Below are 15,673 nucleotides of genomic sequence, written 5' to 3' on the forward strand. Positions count from 1 at the left end.
CGAGGGCCACATCCAAGAATGTGATCTTAGATGGGTGAAACTGTGAAGTGAAGGTTAAATTATATGTGTTGTGATTAAGAGAAGAAATAAAGGAAGTGGCAGTGATATAATCCCCATCCCAAATAATAAAAAGGTCGTCAATATACCGGCCATAGAAGACCAGATTTCGCGCCCAGGGGCTCCCCCAAACATGGGACTCCTCGAAGTGTCCCATGTACAGGTTGGAATAGCTGGGCGCGAATCTGGTCCCCATGGCCGTTCCCATCACCTGTAAAAAGAAAGTGTTGAGGAAAAGAAAGTAATTGTGTGATAAGATGAATTGAATGGAATCCAAAATAAACCTATTTTGTTCCTCACTGAGGTCTCCATCTTTCATTAATCTTTCCAAAATAACTTCACAACCTTTGTTGTGTGGAATATGTGTATATAAAGACGAGACATCCAATGTTAAAAAAGCATAAGAAGTCTTCCATTTAATATTCATAATTTGAGTAAGAAAATGTGTGGTGTCTCGTATATGTGACCTCAGTGAGGACACCCGAGATTGTAAAAAGGAATCAACATAAAATGATAAATTTGAAGTGAGAGAGTTAATTCCAGAAAATATAGGGTGACCAGGAGGTGTGGTGAGGGATTTGTGAATTTTGGGTAAATAATAAAATGTGGGAGTGGTGGGGTGAAGAACAAATAAAAATTGATACACATCCTTGGATATGACCCCCGCCAAGTGAGCCTTGTCAAGCAGAGATTTTAGTTCTATGATAAAAACTTTTGTGGGATCTCCAGGCAACTTATCATAATATTTTTTGTCATCCAATTGTCTTAATGACTCTGTGATATAGTCTTTCTTATTAAGAATTACTACCCCCCCCTTATCTGCTTCTTTTATTACCAATGATGTGTCTAGTGTTAATGATCTTAATGCTTGTCTTTCTTTTCTAGATAGATTAGATTGTTTCCTTCTATTTTGATTGACCTGTTGGGTATGATATAATTCTTTAAAGTCCTCAAGGGTAATTTTATAAAAAGATTCTATATTATTACTTTTTGATGTGGTTGGATAGAATTCAGACTTTTTCTTAAATAATTCAATATTTTTAAAATCATAAATTTTCTTTGGACTGACTGGATTTACCCCATTGTCATCCATAAGTTATTCAAGTGTTGCTAATGCTAATTCATCAGAGCTGTCTAGTAATATTGGAATGGATACATCATTATTTTGTTGTAAAGCTTTATGAGCAAAATAACGCTTCCTACACATTGTACGTACATATCTATTTAAATCGACATATAAGTCGAATATATTCAGTGTACATGAGGGGGAGAATTTTAACCCCTTAGCAAGAAGGGACATTTCTGCACTATTCAATTGTTTGGAGGAAAGATTAAATATATTAGTGGGATCAGTTTTGGTTTTATCTAGTGTCTCCTTCGATTTTTTCCTTCCCGATCTACATCCTCTAACTCTTCTCCATTGTATTCTCTTGACCTTTTGTTGTGGTTTTGGGGATTTTCCTGATTTTTGTATGATTGGTCCCAACTGTTCTGTCGCGGGCGACCCTCTAAAAAATCAGACCTGTCTGATTTCGCCAATTGATGATCTCGTTCTCCTTTGGTGTGATCTTCTTGTACCTCTCTGTTAAAGGTTTTTCTCCTAGCCCCCATGTCTAATTTGAGTAATCGTCGGGGTGTGGTGTTCTGTTCCCTAAGGACCTCATATCTATTCTTATGTGTATAGTTGGACAATTCATGTGCAGGAGAAATTAAAAACATTATAAAAAGAAATTATAAAATATTAAGACATGATAATGTATTGGGGTCTATACTTCCACCTACCCCTAGGGTTATATACAAGAAAAACAAATCCCTGAAATCGATGCTAGCCCCCAGCCATTTGCGAGATATAAAAGAGGAAACAAACGAGACCAAAGGACCTAATTGGCTAACTTCGATAGAAAGGCCATCTGGTTTTTTCCAATGTGGTCACAGTAAATGTACCACATGTAAATTTATTGAGAGAAGAACCACAAAAATAGAGATACCTCATAAAAAAGAGATACATATTATAAAAACTTTTATTAATTGTAACTCAGCATATGTAATTTACTTATTACTATGTAGTTGCAATCTTCCCTATATAGGACGAACGACTCGACCACTTAAAATACGCTTCTTAGAGCATAGAAGAAATATACTTAAGAAATATATGAAACATAGTGTATCACGACATTTTTGTGAAAAACATGGGGGCAATCCTGATACTCTAAGGCTTATAGCCTTAGAATTAGTACAACCCACTATAAGAGGGGGGAGACAGGTATATTAATCTCTGTAAAAGAGAAGTTTTTTGGATGTTACAATTTAACTCCTTACATCCGGATGGGTTAAATGAGAACATAGAGATTAAATCCATTATATGAAAGCTGTAATCTACCATAGGTACAATTTATGCATATATATGTACATATGCTAGTAGTATGAAAGGTGGAAAAAAACCTCCCCTCCCTGTACAATATGTATGTATCAAGACATCTATTTAACTATAGGGTTTCTAATGGATCTATTTAATATATTACCGAACCTATAGAATTATTATTTTTAATTTTTTGCTTTGTCTACCAATCATGTCTAATCAAATAACTAATAATTCACTGTATAGATAATGCTGTTTCCTTTTATAACAATAGGTTTTTATAACATGTGAATATTACCCTCTGTATCATTATATTATTATATTATTATATTTTACTCGGCGAATCCACAGAATAAATAATGAAATGATCTCCTATGCACTGCTTATACTAGGATAGATGATTCCCACTTAGAATGTATTCCAGTAACAGACAATCAGAAGAGCCGCTCGATGGGCCCGATCACGTGTCCACTCTGGGGCACGTGACGGAGTCCCACAATGCATTGGGTGCGCTCCAACCGTGCGTCCTACGGACGACTTCCGGCAACGGTGTCCGTGGGTTGTGGCAACGCACGGTGGAGCGCAACACAGGTGCACTCGCCCTTCACACAGGTGAGTGTCCTAATGCAAAGTGGGAACCATAGGACCTATCAGTGGGCTTAACACACCTGACTCTATAATGAGAATTACTGGTGAATGTGAGATAAGGTCACATGACCGCTATGTTTATGCCTGTTTAAATGATTATTTTCTTTCATAATCATGTATAATTAAATTTATGATGATAATTTTAGGACTGTCTTCTTGAAATAGATGATGATTTTTATTTTTAACTCTGGATCAGTTAATTAAATTAGAATTAACACAGCTGCAATGTGAAGCACTTATTAGTGAGGTATAAAAATGGCTCAGAATGAATCTGAGGTTTACTTCTGAAGAAGCTGAGCGACCTGGCTCAGGGAAACGCGTTAAGGCACTGCTGTGGAATCCCAACCTTTGTCCAGTTTGATCCAGATAAGGACTATTTTGCACACTTGGATTTCCAAGGACTATACCTGCAAACCACTCCTTTTCAGCACAACCAGCAAGATTATGGAAACCCCTTGAATATCTGCACAGACGAGCAATCATCACCATCTTTACATGGAACTGTGTGAGAGGTACTATTAAGGGTATTACCAGCTGACTGCACAAATAATTCTAAGGAGGAGGAAATCTGCACTTTAATAAGTCCGGGATCACTAAAATAACGGTTGGGTCCTTTCCAGCAATTTGAATCAATATCACCTCAGAGCCAATTCTTATTTTTTATTTTATCTTATATTTTATTTTATATTTTAATTGTATGGTTAATTCCTAATACCTTCATCTTCACGTTTTTAATTCATGTGATAATTATGTTTATTAAAATTTACAACTGATCCAGTGGTAATTGATTTATTGAATAATTGGCGATACAACTCCTAGCGCTGGTACCCCATTGCTTATTGTTTATTTTCTAGCGGGGTCTGACAAACCCCTTCCAGCTGCTGTGGTATCTTTAGTGGGTAACATATCTATTTCTTTTGTTTCACCTTACTGATGAAGCTGTTTGCTCCTGTATAGGAAATATCAGAATTTTAACTATATGAAGATACTTCTCTGACAATTATACGTAACTGTATATACACACACACACACACACAGACATACATATTTATCTTGATATAGGAAATAGGGGGGCGCCAATATTTATCTTGCCTCCGGGCAACTGGGACAAACTTACGCCACTGCTCTCTCTGCAAATGTTATATCTGCCCCCCCCCCCTGTAGTACACATGGTTTTGCCCAACTGCTAACAAATTTGCTGCTGCGATCAACTCTGAATTACCCCCATCGTCCATTGATGACTCATGACAATTGATGGTCTCCTCCCCATGGTAAATAGTTTACCATTGATGGTGGCATTTCAAGAGCATAATCACAACGCTTTTAAATACTACGTGTGTACAGCTGTATTCCCCATTCCTTTAGACAATGCGCATGCACAAACAGGACCATTGATGATTTAAACGTTGATAGTCCCCTCAGTGTTCAGAAACATCAGCCATTGAAGGTTAACCCATCAATCACCATCACTTTCATGTGGGAATCCTATATCTGGTGCTGGTACACAATGATGAAGCTACTCTGTCACCATGTTGAGACACCTCCTATGGTGACGTGGTGGCTTCTTCTCCTGGTTTCAAGACACATGCCTCACTCCTGCACTACCCTGCCAGTGACTCCACCTACAAAATGCAAGTACAACAACTTACACTATACATATAGGGAAATATCTTACAGAATATTTCATTGAGTATATTTGTTTCCATAATGATGACTGTTTCCTTAACTCCTGAGAGGATGGTATTAAAAGTAATCCACTCAGTTTCATGATTCACAAAGGGTAGTTGAAGCTATTGTTATTTCAGCAGTGCCCAAAAAATATTTAAAATATACTGTATCCAAGATCAACAATTCTTCTGTTTAAAAACACATTATACTATGTAGGATGCTTTGGGTGACAACATTTATATAGAAAGATATGTACTATGGCCTTTTATGAGGGATGGTATCGATATCCCAGTGGTTGAAATCCCAACATTCAAAATTCCATTGAATCCCAGTGAGTATTAATCCTTACCCTAATCCTAACCCACCCCTCTCGCAGCCTAATCCCAAACCCACCCCTCCTACAGTCTATTTCTAACCCACCCTACATGCAGCCTAACCCTAAACCCCTCCCCCCACAGTCTAACCCTAACCCTCACCATAGTGCCTAACCCTAACTCCAGTACTTACTGTCTGGTTCTGTCAGGGACGCCGCAGTCTGTATTCTGACCACTGGGATTTTACTTTTGACATTTTAAATCTATGGGCAAAATTGCCAGATAATCATCGGCTTTGAAAACATGTTATCTATTAAATCTGCTCCGCTCATACTTTCTGTCTTTGATATAATCCAGGGCGGCTGTGTAAATTAGCAATACAGTATTGGGCCTTGTTTATATGCTGTGCTATAATATACATAGCTGACATGGGTGGTCATTCCGAGTTGTTCGCTTGTTGACGTTTTTCGCAACGTAGCGATTAGGTGGAAAATGCGCATGCGCATGGTACGCAGCGCGCATGTGCTTAGTAATTTAACACAAAACTTTGGAGATTTATACAAGCTCGAGCGATGTTTTTTCAACGCTCGAGTGATCGTAGTGTAATCGACAGGAAGTGGGTGTTTCTGGGCAGCAACTTGGCGTTTTCAGGGAGTGTGCTAAAAAACGCAGACGTGCCAGGAAAAAATGCAGGAGTGGCTGGAGAAACGGGGGACTGGCTGGCCGAACGCAGGGCATGTGTGTGACGTCAAACCAGGAACTAAACAGACTGAGGTGATCGCAATCTAGGCGTAGGTCTGGAGCTACTCAGAAACTGCAAGGAATTATTTAGTAGCAGTTCTGCTAATCTTTCGTTCACTATTCTGCTAAACTAAGATACACTCCCAGAGGGCGTCGGCCTAGTGTGTGCAATGCTGCTAAAAGCAGCTAGCGAGCGAACACTCGGAATGACCACCATAGTAAAGACACAAGAGACATTCATTTACGTTTAAAAACTTGTTTTACTGTAATAGAAAAGTAAAATGAGAAATACTGTATATGGTAAAATCTAAACTAATATGGCCATAGAAAGATGAAGAGTGCCTGTAAATTTGACTCTTATCCGTGAACTCTTGTAGAATATAGAATATACTATATGATTCTGTGCTGGATAAGGATACAGCAGCTAGTAATAAATCTATGTTGCATTTAAGGTGCTAGAGCAGGGGTAGGCAATCCTTGGCACTGGAGCCACAAGGTGGTAATATAGGATGTTTTCAGTGACATTTGCGAGGTCAGTCCTTCTCCTATGATGAGCACTGTGATGCTCCTCCTCCACTCACTGAGGAGACCTTTTTGACGTGCTATACTCTCTCCAAAACCAAGGAGCACAGCCTGTATAGCCATGGAAGCTGCTCCTGAGCTGAATAGCAGTATAAAATTCTGAAGTTTGTCTTCATCTCCAGACTACAAATTGTCAACCAAACCTGAGCAAACTAGCTTCAAAATAGGGACAGGGAAGCCACTAACACTTTTATCCCCCTTCTATTACTTTTGAAAATGTTTGTATATGTTGTAATGATGGGGGTACTTTGATTTTTTTTTTGCCTTGTAATGTTTAAGGTCGGGCACCCAAACAAAACTTTGTTGCCTTTAGCTATGCTAGAGCATTATGGGCTTGATTTAAAGGTGCTGCATCCTCTCTTGCGCCTGTTGGAGTGATGATATGCAAATGCTAATGTCAGCCTTCCCCTTGTGTACTAGCATGCGCCTGAATGTGCAAGTTCGGAGGTGCCACTTTCTGCGTTTCTGCACACTGTAACACCACTGGTGAGTAATGACATGCCACTACAGGCACACCATCATGTGCACCATGTGTTAGGCGCCGGGGTCCGCTTGTTCGCGCGGCCCGGCGCCTAGCAACTAGGGACGCTGTGCGCATTCAGCCGCCGGCTCCCTAGCAACGCTAGACGCCGGGCGCACTGAACCGCACGGACCCTAGCAACGGGGAAGTATTCGGGAGTTGTCATCTCATCCCAGGAAGTCGTTTTGTTCCCTGGAGTCCTGACTGATCACCGTTTAACATCGAGTGGTGTTTCGTGAGTTGCGGCTCTGCCGTGTGTTGCGGCTCAGCCGCTTTATCTTTATATCTTCTGTTGTCGGAGCATTTGCGGAGGGTTCCGCTTCCACAAGTCCTCTCTGGAACTCGGCGGTGCCGGGTAGGAGAAGTGGACAAGTGGATATTTTGGTTGTCCTTTTCTCTGGCGGTTTTTCCGCACATATTCTAGTTTTGAGTTAGCTTGTAGCCCCTGGCCTGGTTGTTTAGTCAGAGGGCCCCTTGTTATCTCCCTGTCTCGGATTTCCCTTTGTCTCTCACTAAGACCGGGGGGCATCGGAGTTGGGCAGACATAATCCGCCCTTCAAACGCGGCTGCCAAGGGCTCAAGCAACCATAGTCTCGCAGGGGATTTCTGACAGCACGGGTGAGACAACGGAGTTAGGGCGCCAGGGGCTATTTTCCATTCCCGTTCCCTTTCCCAGCATCTCGTTCCAGTGCTCCGGTCCTCGCAATAAGATCTCCTCAGACCAGAGTGCTAGAATCATAACATTATTACCTGCCATACCAAAAAATTAAAATTAAACAGGGCTTTAATTTTTTCCCTCTCTTTCAGTTTTTGTTTAAAATTTTTTGGCCTCATGAATCCGACAGGTGTAGGGCCAAATCCTGGCCAGTTCTTAGTCAATCAGATTCAAGAACTTACTCAGATGGTTCAGGATCTTTCGCTTCGGGTGAAGTCGCAGGAAGATCTTTTGCGAGCCTCCCCAAGGGTAGTCCCTGAACCAAAGATGCATTTGCCTGACCGTTTTTCTGGCGATAGAAAATAATTTTTTAATTTTAAGGAATCCTGTAAACTTTATTTCCGTTTAAGACCCACTTCCTCTGGTACTGAATCTCAGCGGGTTGGGATTATTATTTCTTTACTCCAGGGGGATCCTCAGACCTGGGCATTCGGTTTAAGGGCAGAGGATCCTGCATTGTTGTCAGTAGACGCTTTTTTTAAGTCTTTAGGGCTTTTGTATGATGACCCTGATAGAGAGGCGTCCGCTGAAAGTCAGCTGCGCGCTCTCAAACAGGGTAGAAATCCTGCAGAGGTTTATTGTACTGAGTTTCGCCGTTAGTCGAACGACTGTGGCTGGAATGACCCAGCCCTACGCAGTCAGTTTCGCCTTGGCTTATCAGAGTCAATAAAAGACAGTCTCCTCCAGTACCCCGCTCCTGAGACTCTCGATAGACTCATGGAGCTTTCTATTAAGATTGATCGTCGTCTCAGAGAGCGGAGGGCTGAAAGAGGAACACCTGTAAGGTCAAGTCCGTGTGTTTACTCCATTCCAGAAGACGTAGAGGAGCCCATGCAGATGGGTCTCTCCCGGCTGTCTCCTGAGGAAAGAGCCAGAAGGCAAAATTCCGGTCTTTGTTTGTACTGTGGTGGTAAGGGACATTTTGCTCGTAACTGTCCGAGCAAGTCGGGAAACGCCTTGACCAGGTGAATTGTGAGGGGGTTCACCTAGGTCTGCAGCTTATCTCCTCGAATAACTCTCTTTTAGTCCCAGTTAAAGTTTCCTTTGGCAGCCTCAGTTCTTTGGTGTCGGCTTTTGTCGACAGTGGAGCTGCAGGAAACTTTATGGATTTAACTTGGGCTAAGGCCTTAGGCATTCCTCAGTTACCTTTGGGTAGGTGTGTCACCATGCATGGCTTAGATGGGAGTCCGCTTTCCAATGGGGTTATTTCTCACCGTACACCTCCCGTGCTACTTACAGTAGGAGCTTTACATTCCGAAAAAATTGAGTTCTATCTTACACGTTGCCCAGCAGTTCCAGTTGTTCTGGGTCACCCTTGGCTGGCCTTTCATAATCCCACCATTGATTGGCGGTCCGGGGAGATTTCACAATGGGGTACTTTTTGTGCTAAGGAATGTATTTCGTTTCCAGTCAGAGTAGCAGCTATCATTCCAGAACTCATTCCTGCGGAATACCTTGAGTTTGCCGATGTTTTCTCCAAAGGCAATGCGGACATTCTGCCTCCCCATCGGCCTTATGATTGTGCTATTGAGCTAATTCCTGGTGCCGCATTGCCAAAGGGAAGATTGTATGCATTGTCCGGGCCAGAAACTTCGGCTATGAATGACTATATTCAGGAGAGCTTACAGAAAGGGTTTATTAGACCATCAAAATCTCCTTTAAGTGCTGGTTTTTTCTTTGTGGAGAAGAAGGATGGCTCGCTTAGACCATGCATTGATTTTAGAGCCCTGAATAAGATCTCAGTCAAAAACACCTATCCTCTGCCGTTGATTTCTGTACTCTTTGATCAGTTACGTTCTGCTGTGATTTTTTCTAAGATTGACCTGAGAGGAGCTTACAACCTCATCCGAATTAAATCTGGAGATGAGTGGAAGACGGCTTTCAGTACTCAGTCGGGTCACTACGAATACCTGGTGATGCCGTTCGGCCTGTCTAATGCTCCAGCAGTTTTTCAGGACCTCATAAATGATGTGCTCCGTGACTTCCTAGGGAAATTCGTGGTCGTTTATTTAGACGACATCTTGATTTTTTCTGAATCGATGGAACAACATATCACCCAGGTGCGTCTGGTTCTTCAAAAGTTACGTGAGAATCATTTATATGCCAAGCTGGAGAAGTGTGAATTTCACGTCACGGAAGTATCTTTTTTAGGGTACATAATTTCCCCTCAGGGATTTTCCATGGAACCCAAGAAGCTTCAGGCCATCCTTAATTGGGCGCAACCCACCAATTTAAAAGCAATTCAGCGCTTTTTATGGTTTGCGAATTATTATAGGAGGTTCATTCATTCTTTTTCTGACCTGGTAGCTCCCATTGTGGCTCTGACTAAGAAAGGAGCGGATCCTACCAACTGGTCGCATGAAGCTGAGTTGTCCTTCCGGGCCCTCAAACAAGCCTTTGTCTCAGCTCCAGTCCTCAGACATCCCAATCCGGAATTGCCCTTTGTTGTGGAGGTTGATGCCTCAGAGGTTGGAGTGGGGGCTGTCCTTTCTCAAAAGGATCCGGAGTCTTTGGAGCTACATCCTTGTGCCTTTATGTCCAGGAAGTTCTCCTCCGCTGAATCCAATTATGACGTTGGTAATCGGGAGTTACTGGCGGTAAAGTGGGCTTTTGAGGAGAGGAGGCATTGGCTGGAAGGAGCTAAGCATACTATTTCGGTATTGACTGACCATAAGAACCTGCAATACATTGAATCAGCTAAACGGCTTAATGCTCGGCAGGCACGTTGTGCATTATTTTTTACTCGTTTCAAATTTGTTATCACTTTCAGGCCTGGTTCCAAGAATACTAAAGCTGATGCCCTGTCACGTAGTTTTCTTACGGTTTACAATAACAATCCTGTTGTTACCCCAATACTTCCATCTTCGGTCATCCGGGCAGGCCTCACACAGGATTTATTTACCCAGTTAAACCAGCTTCAACACCAAGCTCCTAGATTTACTCCTGCTGGTCGTCTTTTCGTTCCTGAATTTTTGAGAGCTACTGTTTTAACTGAATTCCATGACAACAAGGTTTCAGGGCATCCGGGAATCACTAAGACATTGGAGTTAGTCTCTCGCTCAGTATGGTGGCCTAGTATGTCCAAAGACGTTAGGGAATTTGTTTTTTCATGTCCGGTTTGTGCACAGCATAAGGTTCCCCGTTCCTTGCCTATCGGGCAACTTATGCCCTTAAGTGTTCCTCTCAGGCCATGGTCTCATATTTCCATGGATTTTGTGGTTGACCTTCCCCTTTCAGCCGGATTCCGAGTCATATGGGTGGTAGTGGGCCGTTTTAGTAAAATGGCTCATTTTATTGCTCTTCCCCGATTGCCTTCTGCTCAAGGGTTGGCAGTTTTGTTCCTCCGCCATGTGTTTAGGCTTCATGGGTTACCCACTGATATTGTTTTTGATCGGGGTCCACAATTTATCGCACAATTCTGGAGATGTTTTTGTGCTTCATTAAAGATGAAACTGTCATTAACATCCGGTTATCACCCACAATCCAACGGGCAAACCGAACGAGTTAACCAGTCATTGAAACAATATCTGCGCTTGTATTCGGCCAAGCTCCAGAATGATTGGTCCGAGTTTCTTCCTTTGGCTGAATTTGCTTACAATAATTCCTGTCATTCCTCCACTAAAGAGACTCCATTCTTTTCAGTTTTTGGTTTTCACCCCAGAGCTAATTCTTTTTTTCATCATTTTCCAGTCTCCTCGCTGGCATTGACCTCCCATCTCAGAGCAATTTGGAAAAAAGTGCACCTCGCTCTCGGAAAAGCGGCCTTTCGAGAGAAGAAATTTTCCGACAGGCTCCGACGTCCTTGCACTTTTAAGGTGGGAGATAGGGTGTGGTTGTCGACTCGCAACATCAGGCTTCGACAATCCTCGGCTAGACTGGGACCCAAATTTATTGGACCATTTCTTATTATTAAAAGAGTCAACCCAGTTGCCTTTTGGCTACGTTTACCAAGATCTCTCAGGATTGGAAATACGTTTCATTGTTCCCTGTTGAAACAATACGTTTCTTCCAGTAGGTTTCCTCGGAGGATCTCTCAGGGTAGATCTCCAGTGGATGTACAGGGACAGCAGGAGTTCTTGGTAGAGAAGGTTCTCGATTCCAAATTATCCCGGGATCGGCTTTATTTTTTAGTTCACTGGAAAGGCTATGGTCCGGAGGAAAGGTCTTGGGTCCTGGATAAGGATCTTCATGCCCCTAGGCTCAAGAGGACATTTTTTCGGGAATTTCCTCAGAAACCTGGCTTTAGGGGTTCCTAGACCCCTCCTCAAGGGGGGGGTACTGTTAGGCGCCGGGGTCCGCTTGTCCGCGCGGCCCGGCGCCTAGCAACTAGGGATGCTGTGCGCGTTCAGCCGCCGGCTCCCTAGCAACGCTAGACGCCGGGCGCGCTGAGCCGCACGGACCCTAGCAACGGGGACGCCACTGGCGGACCGCGTTACCCGTTGCTGGGCTTAATGAACTAACACATACACCTGTCCTCCGGCCGTGCAGCAAGGCAGCTGCACTGCATTTATTCCAATCAGGCTCTAAGCAGCTGATTGGAGGACTCCCTGTTAAGTATCTTCCCAGGGCTTCTCACAGACGCCGGTAATAGCATCCAGCATGCTGCTTTGGTTTGCTGAGAGTCTGTTTCCAGTCCTGCTGTATCCGGTCATTCCTGTCCTCAGAAGTCCAGTATTCGGGAGTTGTCATCTCATCCCAGGAAGTCGTTTTGTTCCCTGGAGTCCTGACTGATTACCGTTTAACATCGAGTGGTGTTTCGTGAGTTGCGGCTCTGCCGTGTGTTGCGGCTCAGCCGCTTTATCTTTATATCTTCTGTTGTCGGAGCATTTGCGGAGGGTTCCGCTTCCACAAGTCCTCTCTGGAACTCGGCGGTGCCGGGTAGGAGAAGTGGACAAGTGGATATTTTGGTTGTCCTTTTCTCTGGCGGTTTTTCCGCACATATTCTAGTTTTGAGTTAGCTTGTAGCCCCTGGCCTGGTTGTTTAGTCAGAGGGCCCCTTGTTATCTCCCTGTCTCGGATTTCCCTTTGTCTCTCACTAAGACCGGGGGGCATCGGAGTTGGGCAGACATAATCCGCTCTTCAAACGCGGCTGCCAAGGGCTCAAGCAACCATAGTCTCGCAGGGGATTTCTGACAGCACGGGTGAGACAACGGAGTTAGGGCGCCAGGGGCTATTTTCCATTCCCGTTCCCTTTCCCAGCATCTCGTTCCAGTGCTCCGGTCCTCGCAATAAGATCTCCTCAGACCAGAGTGCTGGAATCATAACACCATGGACATTTGTACCTGCCTTTTGGCAGGTGCAGCTTTTCCTCATTTACATGACCTCTGTGGAAGCAGCTGTGCGTCTGAGAATGCAGCCACTTTCATTGACACTCCCATGACATGCCAACAAGATGGAATTTTTATACATTCACTTAAGGCCACCTACCAGTCACCGCCCAGGAACTCCCATTTCTTTGCAGTTCAATTTCTGATACCGACTGACCCGATTGCAGCAACGCCTTTGGGCGTACACAGTATAATGCATGCAACGCCTGGATTTTCTGAATGTTTTGCACATGAGTAGTAGTAAATAATCACTCAACTACCTGAACATCAGCATTGCGTGAGGTTTGCGTCTGTTTCAGAATCTGGCCCTATGTGCAGAGCCGTAACTAGGTGTGTGCCTGAGGTGCCATGCCCACAGCACATATGCTCTCTGGGTGCACCGTCAGGCAGCACACCTGCAGGGCCAATCACCACCGCCACTACTTGCAGCGCTGCCTGCTGTCATGTATGTAGTGTGCGCGCGGCTCCTTCTACATACCACTACATACAAGACAGTGGGCTGCGCCGTAGCAGCACAGCTTCGCCCTGTATGCCCTGCCCCCTCCCGGCTTACCCTGTTTCCGTCCACAGGCCTGCAGTGTCTCCTAGGAGAGACGTGTGATATCTCTCCCAGTCTAGCCTGCTCCCACAGTACCCTGCCGCTGCGTTTGGGGTGGGGAAGGGCGGAAGTGGGCAGTCCAGGCCCCAGTGGCAGTGTGTACACAGAGCAGGCACCAGCATCACAACGTGGCTATACATCTGGTCTGTTCCACCCTGCAATACAGTAAGTGCATTGATCGACTGGGGGGTGGGGGTATGGGGGGGGGGGGTCGGGGGCAGTGTAGCTATCAAGAAAGGTTAGGTTATTGTGTAAAAAGGGGGACTCTGTCTGCCTGATGTGTAAAAAGGCGTTCTGTCTGCCTAATGTGTCAAAAAGGGGGCTTTGTCTGCCATAATGTGTAAAAAGGGGACTCTGCTGCTGTGATGTGTAAAAAAATGGGGATTCTGTCTGCCTAATGTGTAGAAAAGGTGGACCCTGCCTGCCTGTGTAAAAAAGGAAGACTCTGCCTGCCTAATGTGTAGAAAAGGGGGACACTGCCTGCCATTATGTGTAAAAAAGGTACTCTGCCTGCTATTATGTGTAAAAAGGGGACTCTGCTGCCATAATGTGTAAAAGGGGGACTCTGCTGCCGTAATGTGTAAAAGGGGGACTCTGCCTGCCTAATGTGTAAAAAGGGGGACTGTGTTGCCATGATATGTAAAATGGGGACTTGCCTGCCTAATGTGTAAAAAGTGGGACTCTGCTGCCATAATGTGTAAAAAGGGGACTCTGCTGCCATAATATGTAAAAGGGGACTCTGCCTGCCTAATGTGTAAAAAGGGGGACCCTGCTGCTGTAATGTGTAAAAAAGGGAAGTCTGCCTGCCTAATGTGTAAAAAGGGGACTCTGCTGCCTTATATGTAAAAAGGGGGGCTCTGCTGCTGTAATGTGTAAAAAGGGGACTCTGCTGCTGTAATGTGTAAAAAGGGACTCTGCCTGCCATAAGGTGTAAAAAGGGGACTCTGTGTGCTGTATGTGTAAAAAGGGGGACTCTGCTGCCATAATGTGTAAAAAGTGGGACTCTGCTGCTGTAATGTGTAAAAAGAGTACTCTGCTGCAGTAATGTGTAAAAAGGGGACTCTGCTCCTGTAATATGTAAAAAGGGGACTCTGCCGCCGTAACGTGTAAAAGGGGGACTCTGCCACCGTAATGTGTAAAAGGGGGACTCTGCCTGCCTAATGTGTTAAAAAGGGGACTCTGTTGCCATAATATGTAAAAAGGGGACTCTGCCTGCCTTATGTGTAAAAAGGGGTGCTCTGCTGCTGTAATGTGTAAAAAGGGAACTCTGCTGCCATAATGTGTAAAAAGGGGACTCTGCCGTAATGTGTAAAAAGGGGACTCTGCCTGCCTAATGTGTAAAAAGGGGACTGCCTGCCGTAATGTGTAAAAAAGGGACTCTACCTGCTGTAATGTGTAAAAGGGAGCTCTGTGGCCACGCCCCTTCCCCATAAAGCCACAACTTTATATCTTTTTTTTGGGGGGGAGGCAATGCTGTTTCTTGCACACAGCGCTAAAATGTCTAGTTACGGCACTGCCTATGTGTTTGCATGTGAGCTCACTTTGCAATACATTAAGGCTTTATTGAAACATGTAAAAAAATTGCATTGTTGGTAATAAGAATTGTACCTTGTCTGTTTCCTTGTTTTAGACCAAGCTAGTGGTGGAAGTATCGATTGGACCTATGACATCGGAATCAAGTACTCATTTGCCTTTGAGCTGAGAGACACTGGACACTATGGCTTTCTGCTTCCTCCCACTGAGATCCTCCCAACAGCAGAGGAGACCTGGCTGGGGCTGAAAAAGATCCTGGAGCACATACGTGACAACCCTTACTAAACAGGATACTACAGTCTATTGCAACGTGACAGTCACTGACTGTGACAAAACATCAATAAAATACTCATCCTGCTCTTCTTGTGTATTAAATGAAACCAAAAATGTTCTAGTTTTTAAATTTTTCATAGTTACATTTTTCTTACAATACAATTATGAAAAAATATATTTTGTTCTAGAGTTTGCGGAGAATAGGGTGGACTATATAGAACTGGTCTGGATACTGTCATAAATAAAAAGGCATTTTCAGATTTTGTTACTATAAGATTGATGTACTTAACACAAACCACCATCGCAATGTTTTTAAAAAAAACACAATTGTATTTCAT

General features: G+C 43.9%; 1 protein-coding gene and 1 long non-coding RNA gene across 3 annotated transcripts in view; one reads left to right on the top strand and one right to left on the bottom strand.

Annotated features, from left to right (window-relative positions):
* Positions 1-15,595, top strand: part of LOC134932379 (carboxypeptidase A2-like) — a 233,040-nt gene extending 217,445 nt beyond the window's left edge. The window contains exon 11 of the mRNA XM_063926750.1: positions 15,160-15,595. Coding sequence (XP_063782820.1) covers positions 15,160-15,347 — 188 coding nt within the window. The 3' untranslated portion in view covers positions 15,348-15,595. The remainder of the gene's footprint in view (positions 1-15,159) is intronic.
* The window catches only part of LOC134932380 (uncharacterized), a 206,224-nt gene that overhangs the window by 86,604 nt on the left and 103,947 nt on the right, over positions 1-15,673 (bottom strand). The window lies entirely within an intron of this gene.

Source organism: Pseudophryne corroboree, chromosome 6, assembly GCF_028390025.1.
Source record: "Pseudophryne corroboree isolate aPseCor3 chromosome 6, aPseCor3.hap2, whole genome shotgun sequence".
Taxonomy (NCBI): domain Eukaryota; kingdom Metazoa; phylum Chordata; class Amphibia; order Anura; family Myobatrachidae; genus Pseudophryne; species Pseudophryne corroboree.